This window comes from Carlito syrichta, unplaced genomic scaffold, assembly GCF_000164805.1.
Source record: "Carlito syrichta isolate Samal-C Ts95f unplaced genomic scaffold, Tarsius_syrichta-2.0.1 Scaffold304711, whole genome shotgun sequence".
Taxonomy (NCBI): domain Eukaryota; kingdom Metazoa; phylum Chordata; class Mammalia; order Primates; family Tarsiidae; genus Carlito; species Carlito syrichta.
The window spans coordinates 652,389-666,418 of NW_007248807.1; the positions used below are offsets into that span (position 1 = coordinate 652,389).

The window sequence follows — 14,030 nt, forward strand, 5'->3', positions numbered from 1 at the left end:
CCAGGAAAAGCAGGAAACTTCCTCAAAAGCTATCACAAGCAAAATCTTACTCCTTAGACTGGCTGTTCTTACCCTTGTATACAACATTATAATGGTGATTCTACCCATTAATGATAAAATAGGAAAAATAAAATAAAAGCATCTAAATGAACAGAAAGAATTAAAACTGCCTTCATTTTCTTTTTATTTAAAAAAATTTTTATTTTAAATATGTGGGGTACAATTCAGGGTTAGGTATTCAAATGTTCATTATGCAGGAACCATTGCCGAGATTATCTATGAAAAATTCAAAGAAATCTATAAAAAGTTTTCTAGAGCTAACACAATTTTAGTAAAATTGAAGAATACAAGAGCAATATATAAATTCATATGTTTCTGTATATAAATGACTGACAATCAAAAATAAAATTTTAAAAGACCACTGAAATATAATAAAAATAACTATTTAAGGAGAAATATAACAACTGTAAAGATCAGTACACTAAAAAGGTACAAAACATCGCTGAAATTAACTGAAGACCTAAATATATAGATTTTTGTTTCTACCACTTGTAGTAGTATCTTTTATGGCTTAGAAGACTTAATATGTTAAGATTCCAATTCTTTCCCAAATTATCAAAACATGCAGTGCAAACCCAATCAAAATCTGACAGAAAGCTTTAAGGAAAAATTGGCAACCTGATACTAAAATTCCCATGGAAATGCAATAGACTTAGAATAATTAAAACAACTCTGAAAAAGAAAAACAAAAGAAGGAGGACTAGTGCTACCTGATTTCAAGACTTAATATAAATCCACATTAATCAAGCCATTTGTACTGGATTAAAGACAGACAAATAGATCAGTGGAACAGAATATAGAATCCAGAAATAAATCCACACATATATGGACAAAGACACACAGCCAATTCAATGGAGAAAGTTTTGCTTTATCAACACATATTTCTGGATACATTTATTTCTGCATTATTTTAGTAAAGCTTTCATACAAAGCATCACAAACTGGTGGCTTAAACAATAGCAATTTATTTCTTTACGATTCTGGAGGGTAGAAGTTCAAGATCAAGTTGTCGGTAGGGTTGGTTTCTTCTGTGGGTCTCTCTCTTTTGGTTATAGATGACCATAGTTTACATTAGCGTTCACTCTTTGTTGTACATTCTATGGGTTTGGACAAATGTGTAATGACATGTATCCTTTATCACAGTACCTTACAGAGTAGTTCCATTTTCCTTAAATTCTTCTGTGCTTTGCCTAGTCATCCCTCTACCCCTCTAACCCCTGCTGAATGTATTTTTAAAAAGACATTTACTCACTTGAAATGTTCATAGGCACATATACTGATTATTTGCCTTTTTCAAGTAACATTTTAGAATTTCTAATTTGATTTCCATTGACATTCTATTAGACATCATTAAAATTTCAGTAAATTGCATGAAATTAATTTTTTAATTGACTAATTATGTACTTTGGGGTTAGGCCTCAAACCGATATAACTGTCTACTTAATTTTTTATATCAATGTAAAAATGTGATAATATAATGCCTGAGCAATAAACAGAATAAAATGACATTCACTGAATAATTGTTAAAATAATGCAACATGTTGCTGTTTTACTTTTTTCCTTCTACAATTAGTTCACTATGTCAAGGAAAATAAAAGAGAATCTGCTAACAGTGGTCTGTTTATGATGCTACTGACTTTAAGGTGGGCAGCAGGAATAGAATCAAGGTTTGAATCCTTGTCTCTACTATGCATTGACTGTGCTTAAGTTACTTTGTTCGTTTGTGGCTCAATTTTGGTGCCAGTAATTAAAGTCTAGTGATTCCTTTTATCATCAGGTTGTTATCAGAATTAAAGTAACACATTCATTAATTTTAAAATAATGATTGAATTGTGTTTAAGAGGAGGACCAAGATGGGAAAGCCTTGTTTTGAAATTCAGATTCAATAGGGAAGATAGAAAGACAGAAAAAATGGACCACAATTAAAAGTAGTTTACACTGACCCATTCTCTAAGGAAAAAGCGTGCTGTGTCAGAGACTGGTCGCAAAGACTCACTTGGAAATGTAAAACAGTGCACAGTATAGGCGACTGTAGTAAAATAATAATATTAAAAAACTGAGTAAAATAAGACTATGCTATATTGCTCCTTAAAATACCTAAGCAATTTGCTTATACATTTATTTCACACTTTTAACATTCTTTAATTGTGTCTTTTCTTATTTCTGTCTTTTCTAGCATCCTTTGCACCTCTGGAGTTTTGGGTATATTTATACGTGCTATCCGTAAGGTGTTCAGGAACTGCCTTTTTGAAGAAATGAATGAAAGACAAATTGAAAGATTATTTACCTGTACCTCCAAATTTGTTGTAGATGTTTGGAGAAGCTAGGATCAGTGATGGATAGAGGCTCTAAGAGAATATATATAGTTATGAGGAGACTTTTGCTTGTGTACCACAGGGAGAAATTTAACAGGATATTAGGTTTAGCAAGTGCAAATGACTGCAACAGCGTTGAGGGCTAAATGCATGCATATTTGTTCATGCTTGTTAACTAAATAGATTTATCAAGAAGATGTAGCCTAAAGTACTAGGAGTTTCTATCTATTTTTCTTCCTCCCTCCCTCCCACCCACCCATTCATCCACCATCCTTCCTTCTTAACTTTTCTATATTTTTGAATCTGTAGTTTAATTTGCCAAAAATGACACATCTCTTTGTCTTTCTTGAGTGAAATGTAAATTATTTACAGTAAAACAGCACATTTTGTTACAGGTCAGAAAAGCAAAGGATATTGGATCTCTTCTCAAGCAGAAATTTATTTCTTTATTCAACATTTAAAGCATTCTTTTTAGTATATTCCATGGAGACATTTGAGTTCCTTCCATTACTGGTATATTTAAAATGAACAGGGTTTGATATTTATGCATTTGCTCATTTGTTTTTATTTTTAGATGACTAGGAACTGAATTTCACGTGTCAGGACTTTGTGCAAGACATTGGGAAAACAATTGTGAATTCAAGCTTGTTCATATTCTTGAGAAGCTTGATGGATTAATAGGTGGAGCAGATACTTAGCGACCAGTCATAAAGATTTGGAGTAGTTGTTACTGGAACCCAGAAGAAGTAGCTACCATCACTTTGCAATAGGGATTAGGAGAGTTGGTGTTTCTTGGAAAGGTGTGAGAAGAAAGTGGTTCAACTAAGTTCTGAAAATAAAGAGATATTTTACAGGATGAATAAGGGCAATCAGGAGAAAAGAAAACATTACAAAGGACAAGGAATAATAAATAAGGAGAAGTGTTGGGGTTAGTTAGGGACTTAATAAGAAGAGAGTGTGGAGTATTAGATGGAACAGTGGTGCTTGATGAAGTTCCCAAAGCAGGCAGAGAATAGGTTAGCAATGGCCTTGAATGCCATGTTAAAGGATTTTGTAATTTATCTTGCATGCATTGGAGACCCACTGGAGAGTTTACTAAGGAAACAAATGTGGGTTTCAGAATGTACCCTGCATGGCATGTGAAGATAAATTAAGAGCACATCCAGCCGGGCTCGGTGACTCAGCCTGTAATCCCGCGCCTTTGGGAGGCTGAGGTGAGTGGATTGCCTGAGCCCGTGGGTTCGAGACCCGCCTGGGCAGCGAAACCTCATCTCTACAATAAATCAAAAAATCAACCAGGCGTGTGGTAGTGCATGCCTGTAATTCTGGCTACTCAGAAGGCTGAGGCGGAAGGATCGCTGGAGCCCAGTAGGTCGAGGCTGCGGTGGCTGGGAGTGGCCACTGCACTCCAGTCTGGGCGACAGAGTAAGACTCCAACTGAAGAAAGGAAGGAAGGAAGGAAGGAAGGAAGGAAGGAAGGAAGGAAGGAAGGAAGGAAGGAAGGAAGGAAGGAAGGAAGGAAGGAAGAACACATCCAGAACAAAAACAGGAAACATATACAATGACTGTTTTATTACTCCAGGAAAAAATTACAGTGACCTGGTATAAGACAGTAGCAGTGGGAATGGAGAGGAAGTGCTGGATTTGAGATATATTAAGAATACAGAGTCATTAGGTTGGATTTGTTGTACAGAGGAGGAGGACTGAAGAATATAAGCGAGTCAAGGATTACTTATAGAATCCTAATGTATGAAAAATAAATATGACTGTAATATATAAAGTAAAAACATTTACTTAGTTTGTATTATTTTATAGAAGAATCCTTGCTTTTTAAAGCCCACTTTTTGTATTACACACATCTATTACATTATTTGAAAATCTAAAGCAAGAGAAATATACAAAATATTCACAATAAAGTTGCAAGAAAAATTGATCAGTGGAGCTACAATATCTTACTATGTTAATTACCATATTTTAGGATTGAATCATTCTTTACCTAAACTCTGAAATACTAGTTATGTTTTCTGACTTACATTATATATACTATTACTATGCATATTCAAAATCATAACTTTGGGTGTATAAAATACACTAGAATATAAATTACATGAGTTTCAGGACTGTTTACCTCTGTATTCACAGCATTAAGCACAGGGCTTCACACATAGTAAACACTCAATCTTGTTAAAGGAATGAATTAAGAAATGAATGAATGAAAGCATTGTTCTGAAATGCCAATCAGCTGCTTAATTTATCCACAATTATTTAATAGCTTAATTTCTTTATGATAATATAATGATGGTAGAAATATTTCAATTTGATTTGGTTGGCCATCATATTTGAGTTTCCAGTACCAATATCTCACTCTCTGAAATGCAATATAAATCATATCTGTAGCCTAGTATTCTTTATCCATGAAATATAAATAGCGTTTTTGAAATTGTTTGGAAATGACCTTGTGGTTACACATTCAGAATTACTTTAGATGGGACTCATGACATATTAAATGTACATAACACATACATGTCCTCTTTTATTTTGTCCTGTCACCCCATGGGTTGTTGCCTGGCTGGTTCCCAAAGCAATTTCAAATTCCAGCATGCAGAATTTCATGCAAAACTTACCTAGGACAAAGGCTGCTTGTATTTTTTCAATGATCACTTTCTTTCATGACCTGGCACATAAAAGATGTAGACTTTCTCCTCTATTCCTGAATAATGGATTTTAAAACCATATTAGACATCTCCAACATAATATAAACCTAGGGAGTATGTGGTGGAATATCTTAGGAATGTCCTGCCAATAAACACAAAGAATTAATCAGCCCACACTTTTTTTTTTTTTATGGGCTTAACTCACTCCCGTGAGATATAGCAGTAGTAAAATTAATTCATCCAGCATTCTTTCATACTTGCCAGATAAGAAGGGCTACTTGCCCCCACTTCAATGACAGGTTGATAGTAGTATTTTGGAAATGGTTGTTCAAATCCAAGAGCTCAGGCTCAGTACAATTTATTTACTTAGGAGACTTGGCAGAAAGTGCTATACTCTTACCTGGCAGGAGTAGTGAGGGTGGGGGATATTTCCTTCATTTTCAGTTGTGTTTAATTCAGTCTGATGGAACATAACTACAAAGCACAAGTAAGCAGGAATACATACAGAATTATAAGGAAGATAAATGAACCTAGGGTTAAAATTAACTTCCCCTCAACAACTAAATTATCCTGTGTACCTCAAGAACATATTCCTCTAACCTCTCAGCCACTTCCTGGGAATTCTCCACTTACACGTTAACTTTCTTCTTTTTTGTAGCCCCAGATATAGGATTATACCTCCTGGTTTGGTTGCTTCTCTTATGCTGTGAACCCTACATTCATATTTCAAGCCAATAGATCTCCAGACATACAATTCTGTAATACAGCAGAGGTGTTCCCTAGGTTTGGTGGCAGAAGACTTAGTCACTTCTCCTGCACTGGAGAATATCTCTGTCTCTTAGAATAGCCCTCAATAGATCTATTTAGGGATGTTTCCATAATATTGCACATTTCTAACAAAAGCAGCCACAGATGTTTTCTTTTGTCCTTTCTTTGCATTGTCTAGCTCAACTACAGTCATACCTTATTTCACCATATCATTCTACCACTATGGTCAAATGAGCACTTAGTTGACTGACACCATCCACAGATTGACCTGTATATGCCACAAACTGGTGCAAGAGGCCAACTTAATCACCTGCATTTGAAAGCTAGATCTACAGAAAAATCTAGACACTTGAGGTCAAGATGTTCACATAGGTCATACTTGGAAACTTCTCTGATTCTTCCTCAAGTACTCACAGAATACATAGAAGCTACATTTAAAAGACCTAGTTATTAGCAACAAAGATTTAAATAGCTCTGAACACCAATAAAAATAGATTAAAACTAAAAAGATAAGGCCATAGTGACAAAAAGACAAAATAATTTTGGAAATCAGAAATAGTAGAGAAAGAGGTTTGGGAAAGGTCTGAATCTGTGGGTGGTCTAGGATCTGGATGGTGAGTGGGCAGAACCAGCTAAATAATATTATATTTTTTGGTATGCCATCCTTCATGTTGGTTTCAAATTCAGGCTGGTAACAGGATGGCTGCAGTGGTTCCTGGCATCACATCTCATATTCATATAAGGCCATATTTAGAGAATGAAGAGAGTAATTTCTTTCCTTCGTCTCTTTCTTAGGAAAAAAAATATATTTCTCTAATGCCTCTAAGTAAACTTCCCATATATCCTATTGACTATAATTGTGCAGCATTTTCATCCCTTACTTGATCATTGTCAGGGAAGACGGAATTACACAGCTGGACTAGAACAAGCATCTGGTGTAATATGGCTGTTTGGGAGAACCCACCAAAAATATTCACCACAATTCATCCTTTCTCATATATTATGTTAAAATGCTGGTATCAAAAGGAAACTCAGCCCTTCTTAAATAGAAACAACTTAAGGCTTGATTCATGTTCAAATTCAGTCTTTTGGAGGATGTATTATCCAGATAAGATTTCTGCTTAGTTTTTCATGTTCTATGTCAGAGGTCAGCAAAATATGGTCCTATAGCCAAATCTGGCCTGCTGCCTATTTTTGCATAGCTCACAAACTGATTGTATATTTTACAGTTTTAAATATTTACTACTAAAACAAGAATACATATCATTCTAAAATCTTTACTACATGGTCCACTGCAGAAAATGTTTGCTAACCTCTGTTCCATATGACATTGGATGAAAAGGCAAGTGGATAACCAATATAAACAATATATAATAATAAAAAATCATTTCTAAAATGTGTCTCTAAAGAGGGGATTGTTTTGGTAAGAATATTACATGAATTTTGCTTCCATACAGGTCTTTGTGAGGGTGCTGACCTGTGCTCCTTGGAATGTTCTACCTACTGTTGTTTTTTTCTCTGTGACTTTATGAGAAGTCCACATAAACTTGAGGTCACCAGAGCATAAAATCTGAAAAAACCTGACATGGCTTCCAAGAACTGATCTTATTCATTTCTGTAGAACAAATCTTGCTGTTCTGATGGCCTCTCTACTTCTCCTTCTGCCTATGAGCAAAACGAGGAGAAAGAAAATGTGGTTGGTCAGATGCAGTGTCTCACACCTGTAATCTCAGCTACCCAGAAGGTGAGGCAGGAGGGTCACTTGGGGCCAGGAGTTCAAGACCAGTGTGGGCAATGTAATCAGACTCTGTTTTTAAAATAAATAAATAAAGATTTTTGTTTTTAAAGATGTCATTATTTTTCAGGGATCAACACTTCATTCCTGACAAAATGTCAAGATTGCAGGCATGCTTTATAAGAGAAGTTAATGAGTTAATGCCTGCATTTTTTTTTACTTACAGCTAAACCTCATTTCCTGATTTGAAAAATAGGAATTACAGTATTTACTTCTCATGTTCATGCATTTTTTTTCTTATCATAAATATAGGAGCAACATACCTGTTTTTTCCTTTAATTATCCCCCATGGGAAGCTTGGTATATACCTACATCATCCAATGATTTATAGTAATATAGTCTGATTCTAACAATGCATAATTTCGAGAGGAAAACTTCTCACCCCTTCTCATTTCTCTATGTCCTTATTTGGTAAGTAAGTTAGTAGAAAATCCATTATTTTAAAGTAAGAGCATTTTTTCACTAGGTTGCCTTATTCTCAATTACTTCTGCAGCAGATTTTATTTGTGTGACTAGAGATGTCATTTTTTTGTTGTTGTCGCTTATAAATGCCTAAGGAAATATGAATAGTTAGATCACTAATACTTTTTAGTCATACCATTTTAGAATATTTTAAAAGGACAGATATATAACAGGGGGGACCCAAAATATCCGGAATTATCCTTGGGAGGATGGGCTTGTAGTATAGGCTTCCCCGTTAGGTAAGTGTTCTCAGAACTCTTCAGCCTCAGTGTACCAGCTAGCGTTGTTATGAAAGGTTGTGTTCAGCTTCAGTGAGTTTGTTTTGGAGATTCTTTCACTATTTTTTGTGATGGGTGAATTACGAGTGCCCTTGTCCACACCGCACTGAGCGTTCAACAGTTTTTGACCTAAAACAGCATGATCCCTTTGCCCCGGCGTCCCTATTCTCCTGACCTCACCCTGATTAACTTTTTGTTTCTCTGGATTTAAAAAAGTCCTCAAAAGGAAACGCTTTGTCTATGTGGAAGAGGTGAAACAAAAAAACAGCAGAAGTACTCAAAGGCATCAATACTGATGAGTTCAAAAACTGCTTTAAACAGTGAAAAAAGTGTCTTGATAGGTACAGTGCATCAAATGGAGAATATTTTGAAGATGACTGAAATGTAAACATGTAAGAATAAATACTGATTTTTTTTGTAACTAAATTTCATTTGGGGTCCTCCCTCACACTGTGGTAAGGAGCTTTTAGAAAACGCTTCAAAACATATATTGCAATGAAAATGTTCCAGTTTGTTAACGCAAAACGCCTTGCTCTGTGCCTGCGAGCAAAACCAAAAGCTTGTGCTATTGTTACAAGAAGTACAAAACTTACACCACGAAATGCCCCTTCCCCACAAAGCCAATGTAAAACTTATATAAGCTGAGACTCGACTGCGATCGGGGTCCAGCCTTTGCGACTGGAGTCCGCTGGGCCAAACGCCGGCGTTCCAGGAATAAGTGCAGCTTTCTGTTTATCAAGCTCGGTGTCACAGTCTCTCTGATTTGTTTTCCCGCAACAATACAGATCATTTTCAGAGATGTTCAAGTCTTGAAAAAGCTTTTATTAATATCTGTGGTATGAGTTAAGCCTTCTGTATGAATAACTAGACATCGGTTTTAAAGAAGCTAGTTTTTTTATAATCAGAAACAAACAAAAAACCAAACTTGCTGCAAATATAAGAATTCTAACAATGAGAGAAATTATATTTTTTAAAGGCTTGCTTTGATAAATCCAGGAAATACAAACTTCAAACGTCACAAATTTATTTTGAAATATATCATGGAGAGCTTGCCATTTACTGCTTTTCTAATATTTCAACCAATTTATTTTCTATTTTATACGATTATAATGATCTCGTTTTTAGTCTGGTGATACTGATCTTCATTTATGTATTGTATTTGATTTTGATGAATTCTACATGAAAAGAAATAATCATGGAATTATACAACAGGGGTGCGTTGCTAATTCTAATACAGAAAGTAACCCCTTGTATACAATAAATTGCATACAAGTGATTACTTCTCATCAAGCATGAGACTAACACTCATTTTTATAAGTTCAGAGAGTCCTACCCTTCTTATTTTCTATCCACGAATCATGATTACTTTTACCTTTGAAAAAAATAATATTAATTATATTTAGTAAAACTATTAAAGAACAACTTTTGCTTTCCTGAAATTACTGCCATGTGATCTTTTTAATTGTATTGTTAGGTATGTAGTTGATAATCTATGTTTTCACACCGATATCTATATGTGAAATTAATTTTCTTTCTTTTGAAGAGCTATTACATTAATAGAGTATACTGGGATTCCCAGAAACCAACAAGGAGATGTAGATTTACATGCAAGGGTACCTGGAAGTATCAAGTACCGAGAGGAAGAAGTTGAACAAAGGTAAGCCTTTTTTTGTTTTCCCCATCAAATTCCCATCCTCCATCCCATCCCAATGGGAGCTTTGCAGAGCATTTCCCTTCTCAGGACAAGGGAGCCTGCTTCTTTTCCAGGGCCAGTCAGCTATTGGCTATGGGGTTGCCTGGAGGAACTGAGTGAAGGTAAACTTCCAAATACTTCTGGCCCTGAAAGATTCACTAACTCAGGAGAAATAATCTGAAGCATGCCGTAGAAGCCAGCTGTTACAGGCAAACTACACAGAGGCTGTAAATGTATCTCAGGGGATCTGAGTGGAATACCAACAGTGTTCAACGCAGAGATAAATCCCCAAAGAGAATCTTATGTGTATTTTCAGATTGGCCAGTTTGAAACATGCATTTTAAACGACAAGAATTAAATCTGGCCCAAAGCAAGTACATTTGATTACTAAGAATCTTGAGACTACTTTCTGAAGTTAGTCACTAAGATTTTGTGAATTCTCTCTGCATTTAACCAAATTGAATTTTCCCCACCCCTAGATTGTATAATTGTTCCAGGAACTCCAGAGCATGAATGAGATGCCAAAATTATGGGAATATATAAAGTTGTAGGTTTCACATAAGACAATGAGATTTTGAGAAATATTTAATATTATTTATTTCTGTTTGTAGATTATAAAATAGAAACCATGTTTATTTATTACTATTGCTATTTGATCACCCTTCCTTAGTATTTTTAAAAATTTCTTCCTCTTACTAATTTTAGAGAACTTAAAACGTCTATGCTTAAATATAGTTCCTTTATAAGGCATCACAGAAATTCGATGCTGCATCAACAGTAAGGTATTTGAGCTAATGTTGAACAAACTAAAAAAGACTCTATTGTGTTCAGAGGTTTGGAGTTAACCATACAATTTTCTTTAAAGACGCTGCCAAACAAGAAGTATAAAAAGTGGTCAATATTTAATGTGTATTTAATTTTGGATTGTCTTATTAGATACACCATTGTAAGTAAAACACTTGGTGGAGTTTAATCTCATTTTATACGATTGTCTTCTTTTTGTCTTCCTACTTTGATTATATTAGCATTATTAATACCTACTCTGTTAAGAGTATCTATTAGCATTCTTCAATTAAGAAAAATCCTCCACTCTTAACTCTGCCTCAAATACCAGTTAGTAGTTTCTGTATAATATATATTTTCTAAAATCTTCTGTTGCATAAAATAGTATCATCATTTAGGTAATTATTTGATCATTTTTAGCCAGAGGACCATGATTTTTTAAATGACTATATAACTCAAAGAGAATGCCTTCATTTCTTAGAGTTGTTCTTTTCCTAAAACTTTGAGCTGATGTCTTCAAGTTGTTCTGCATTTTACTGATATCCTGGCCACTGATCTGCCCTACCCTGAAACAATTAGCTACTTAGGACTGCTACCTCATGCCTACCCAGGCATCCTATTTTCTACTGAGCCATAACCTCTACCTGGCACCTGTTCTGTGCACCTAGGCAGTGATGTGAAAGGAGAACTCACAGGGTTCTGATGCTGGTTCTGTTCCTCTCATTGTTATTGCCTCACTTTTTCACATTCTTTTGGGATTACCTAGACTGTTACCTTCCCAATACTCAGGTAGAGTTAATTCTCTACTGATAAATTTAGACACAAAAATTGACCAATGTATCTTCATTGAAGTATCAGTTTGTTCTTCTGTCCAAGAATCAGGAAATCTTATATGATACCTTGTGACGAGAGTGATTGTTTGAAAAAAACAACAAAAAAGGATGCGTTACCTCATAGGTTTGTTGACATTCTCCTGACACTTTTTAAACTATTTCTTTTAGACTATAGAAATTTCCATTTTGATATTCATTATGCAATGAAAACTGATTCCTTAGGCTACCTTTTGTCTAGAATAGGTTCTATAGTTTTCTCTAAAATTCTTGAGTCCCCACAGGGCACTAAGTAGGGCTCATATAGAGAACCCTTAGCCACCAGCAAAAATAGAGGAATAATCCACATTGAAGAGCCAACGCCAGTGGCTGAGAGCAATGATTTCAGGATCCACAAGGGTTCCTTCCATTTCAAAGAAGCTATATAGATATGGGAGGACTGTGGGGAGGAGCTCAAAATTCTGCTTGAAAGAGCTGATTTTTTTTTTGAAATCTAAAAAGAAAATGATACTCTTGGTCAGTTGCTAATGGTTGAAAGAACTATCTGCCTGTGGGTTTGAGACCAGTCCTGGCAACTTGGCAAGACCTTACCTTTAAAATAAAATAAAAAAAATTAGCCGGGCATTGTAGCGTGAGCCTGTAGTTCCAGCTACTTGGAAGGCTGAAGTGGAAGGATCGCCGGAGTTCAGCAGTTCGACGCTGGGGTGGTTGTGAGTGTGCCACTGCACTTCAGCCTGGGCGCCAGAGTGAGACTCCAACTCAAAAACAAACAAACAAAAAATGATCAATCCTTATATATGTATATATTTTAAACCTGCATTATGTGTTAGCCATACTAAGGACAGTTGCTTTTGCTTAGTAGCATTCTTCAGTTGGATTCAACTGTAGGTTTTGTGGGTGATTTAAAATGAGCTCTAAAATAGCTCAGGAGTTGTACTGAACACACACTCAGGAGTTTCATTAATGCAGCAGATTAAGTGAGGCTTTGCAAAGCTTTCTGGATGATTTCAAAGCTCCCTCCCTGGATTATCATCTTCGCTTTAAATTATCATGTCATGGTGCTTGGTTTAGCTGTCAGTTGTTTCTATTTAAAAGGCAGGTATGGTACAAATTTCTCCCGTATGTAAATGTCTGCATTTTGGAAACAGCATTTAAGAAGTAAGATGCATTAACAGAGCCAGCTTTTATTTTTGAACTTCATGTAGTTCTTTGTTGATATGAGCAATTCACAGCTACAGTTTACTAAAAACTTGGCTTGAGCATGTTTATTTCTGAAGACTTACTACAAATGGATGAAATTCCATCTCCATGTGAATAGATGATCAGTTTCTTTAAAATGTCTAATGACAAAATGTCACAACTAAGAAAGGCCTAAGATCTAGGAAGACATGACAACTTAATGGAATGTGGTTTCTGGGGTGACATTCTAGAACAGAAAAATAGACTAGATAAAAACTAAGGGAATTTGAATAAAACACAGACTTTAGTTCATAATAATGTTTTAGTATACGTTCTTTAATTGTCACAGATGCACCATTTTAATGTTAGATGTTAATAATGAAAACTGTGTGTGGGCTATATGGAACCTCTCTTTTGAATAGTAAAACACTATTCAAAAGTAAAAAGCTTATTATAAAAGTGCCTCATAATCAAAGTTACTTTGAGATATTTAAGTAGTAAATGCCATTTTCATTTTTTTAAATGTTATGGGATTGAGTTTATTACCAAATGTTTTTCTACGTTGCAGTTGCCTCTCTTAAGATTAAAGTTTATGACTATGTTTTATTATATAATGTTTTATATATGTTTATATATGTTTTATTATATAATATAATTATATTATATTACATAAGAAACCCTATTGCCACTAATGATCATCTTTTTCTGAGCTCCCCCTGTGTTTTACACCATTATCTACTGTTGACAGGAACAGTATTTTCTGGGGGTATGACACAAACCTTTCTTGTCAGAATTTCCACTAGAGATTATGTCTATGAAAACAGCATAGTTAGATGGTCAAGTTTCAAATCCTGTCTTGCTAAAAAATTGTAGTGTAGAATAAAGTACATTACTATGCCATCTTCACAAGTTTTTGTGGTTCTCAGCTCTACAGTTAAGACCATAGTAACTACCACCTCATGAACATTCTGTGAAAATTAAATTACATAACACTTAGGGTTTAGCAAACTGTGTGGATCATGACAATCACTTAATAAAGATTATTATTATTTATCCCATGTGGCAGAATTTTAAACATGCTTACAATAATCTCTGCCAATTTTTTAATTTACCTTTTTTTTTTTTGCTACAGAATTTACAGAAAGAATGCATACTCTCTTATTTGGAAAATTACAGTTTTCCTAGCTATCATAAAATTCAAGTATTCAAATTC

At 34.9% G+C, this 14,030-nt stretch overlaps 1 protein-coding gene across 1 annotated transcript in view; it reads right to left on the reverse strand.

Annotated features, from left to right (window-relative positions):
- LOC103263058 overlaps nucleotides 1-9,122 on the reverse strand; it is a 32,343-nt gene extending 23,221 nt beyond the window's left edge. The window contains 2 exon segments of the mRNA XM_021713750.1: nucleotides 5,430-5,559; nucleotides 8,926-9,122. Coding sequence (XP_021569425.1) covers nucleotides 5,430-5,559; nucleotides 8,926-9,122 — 327 coding nt within the window.
- Between the last annotated feature and the right edge of the window lie 4,908 nt (nucleotides 9,123-14,030).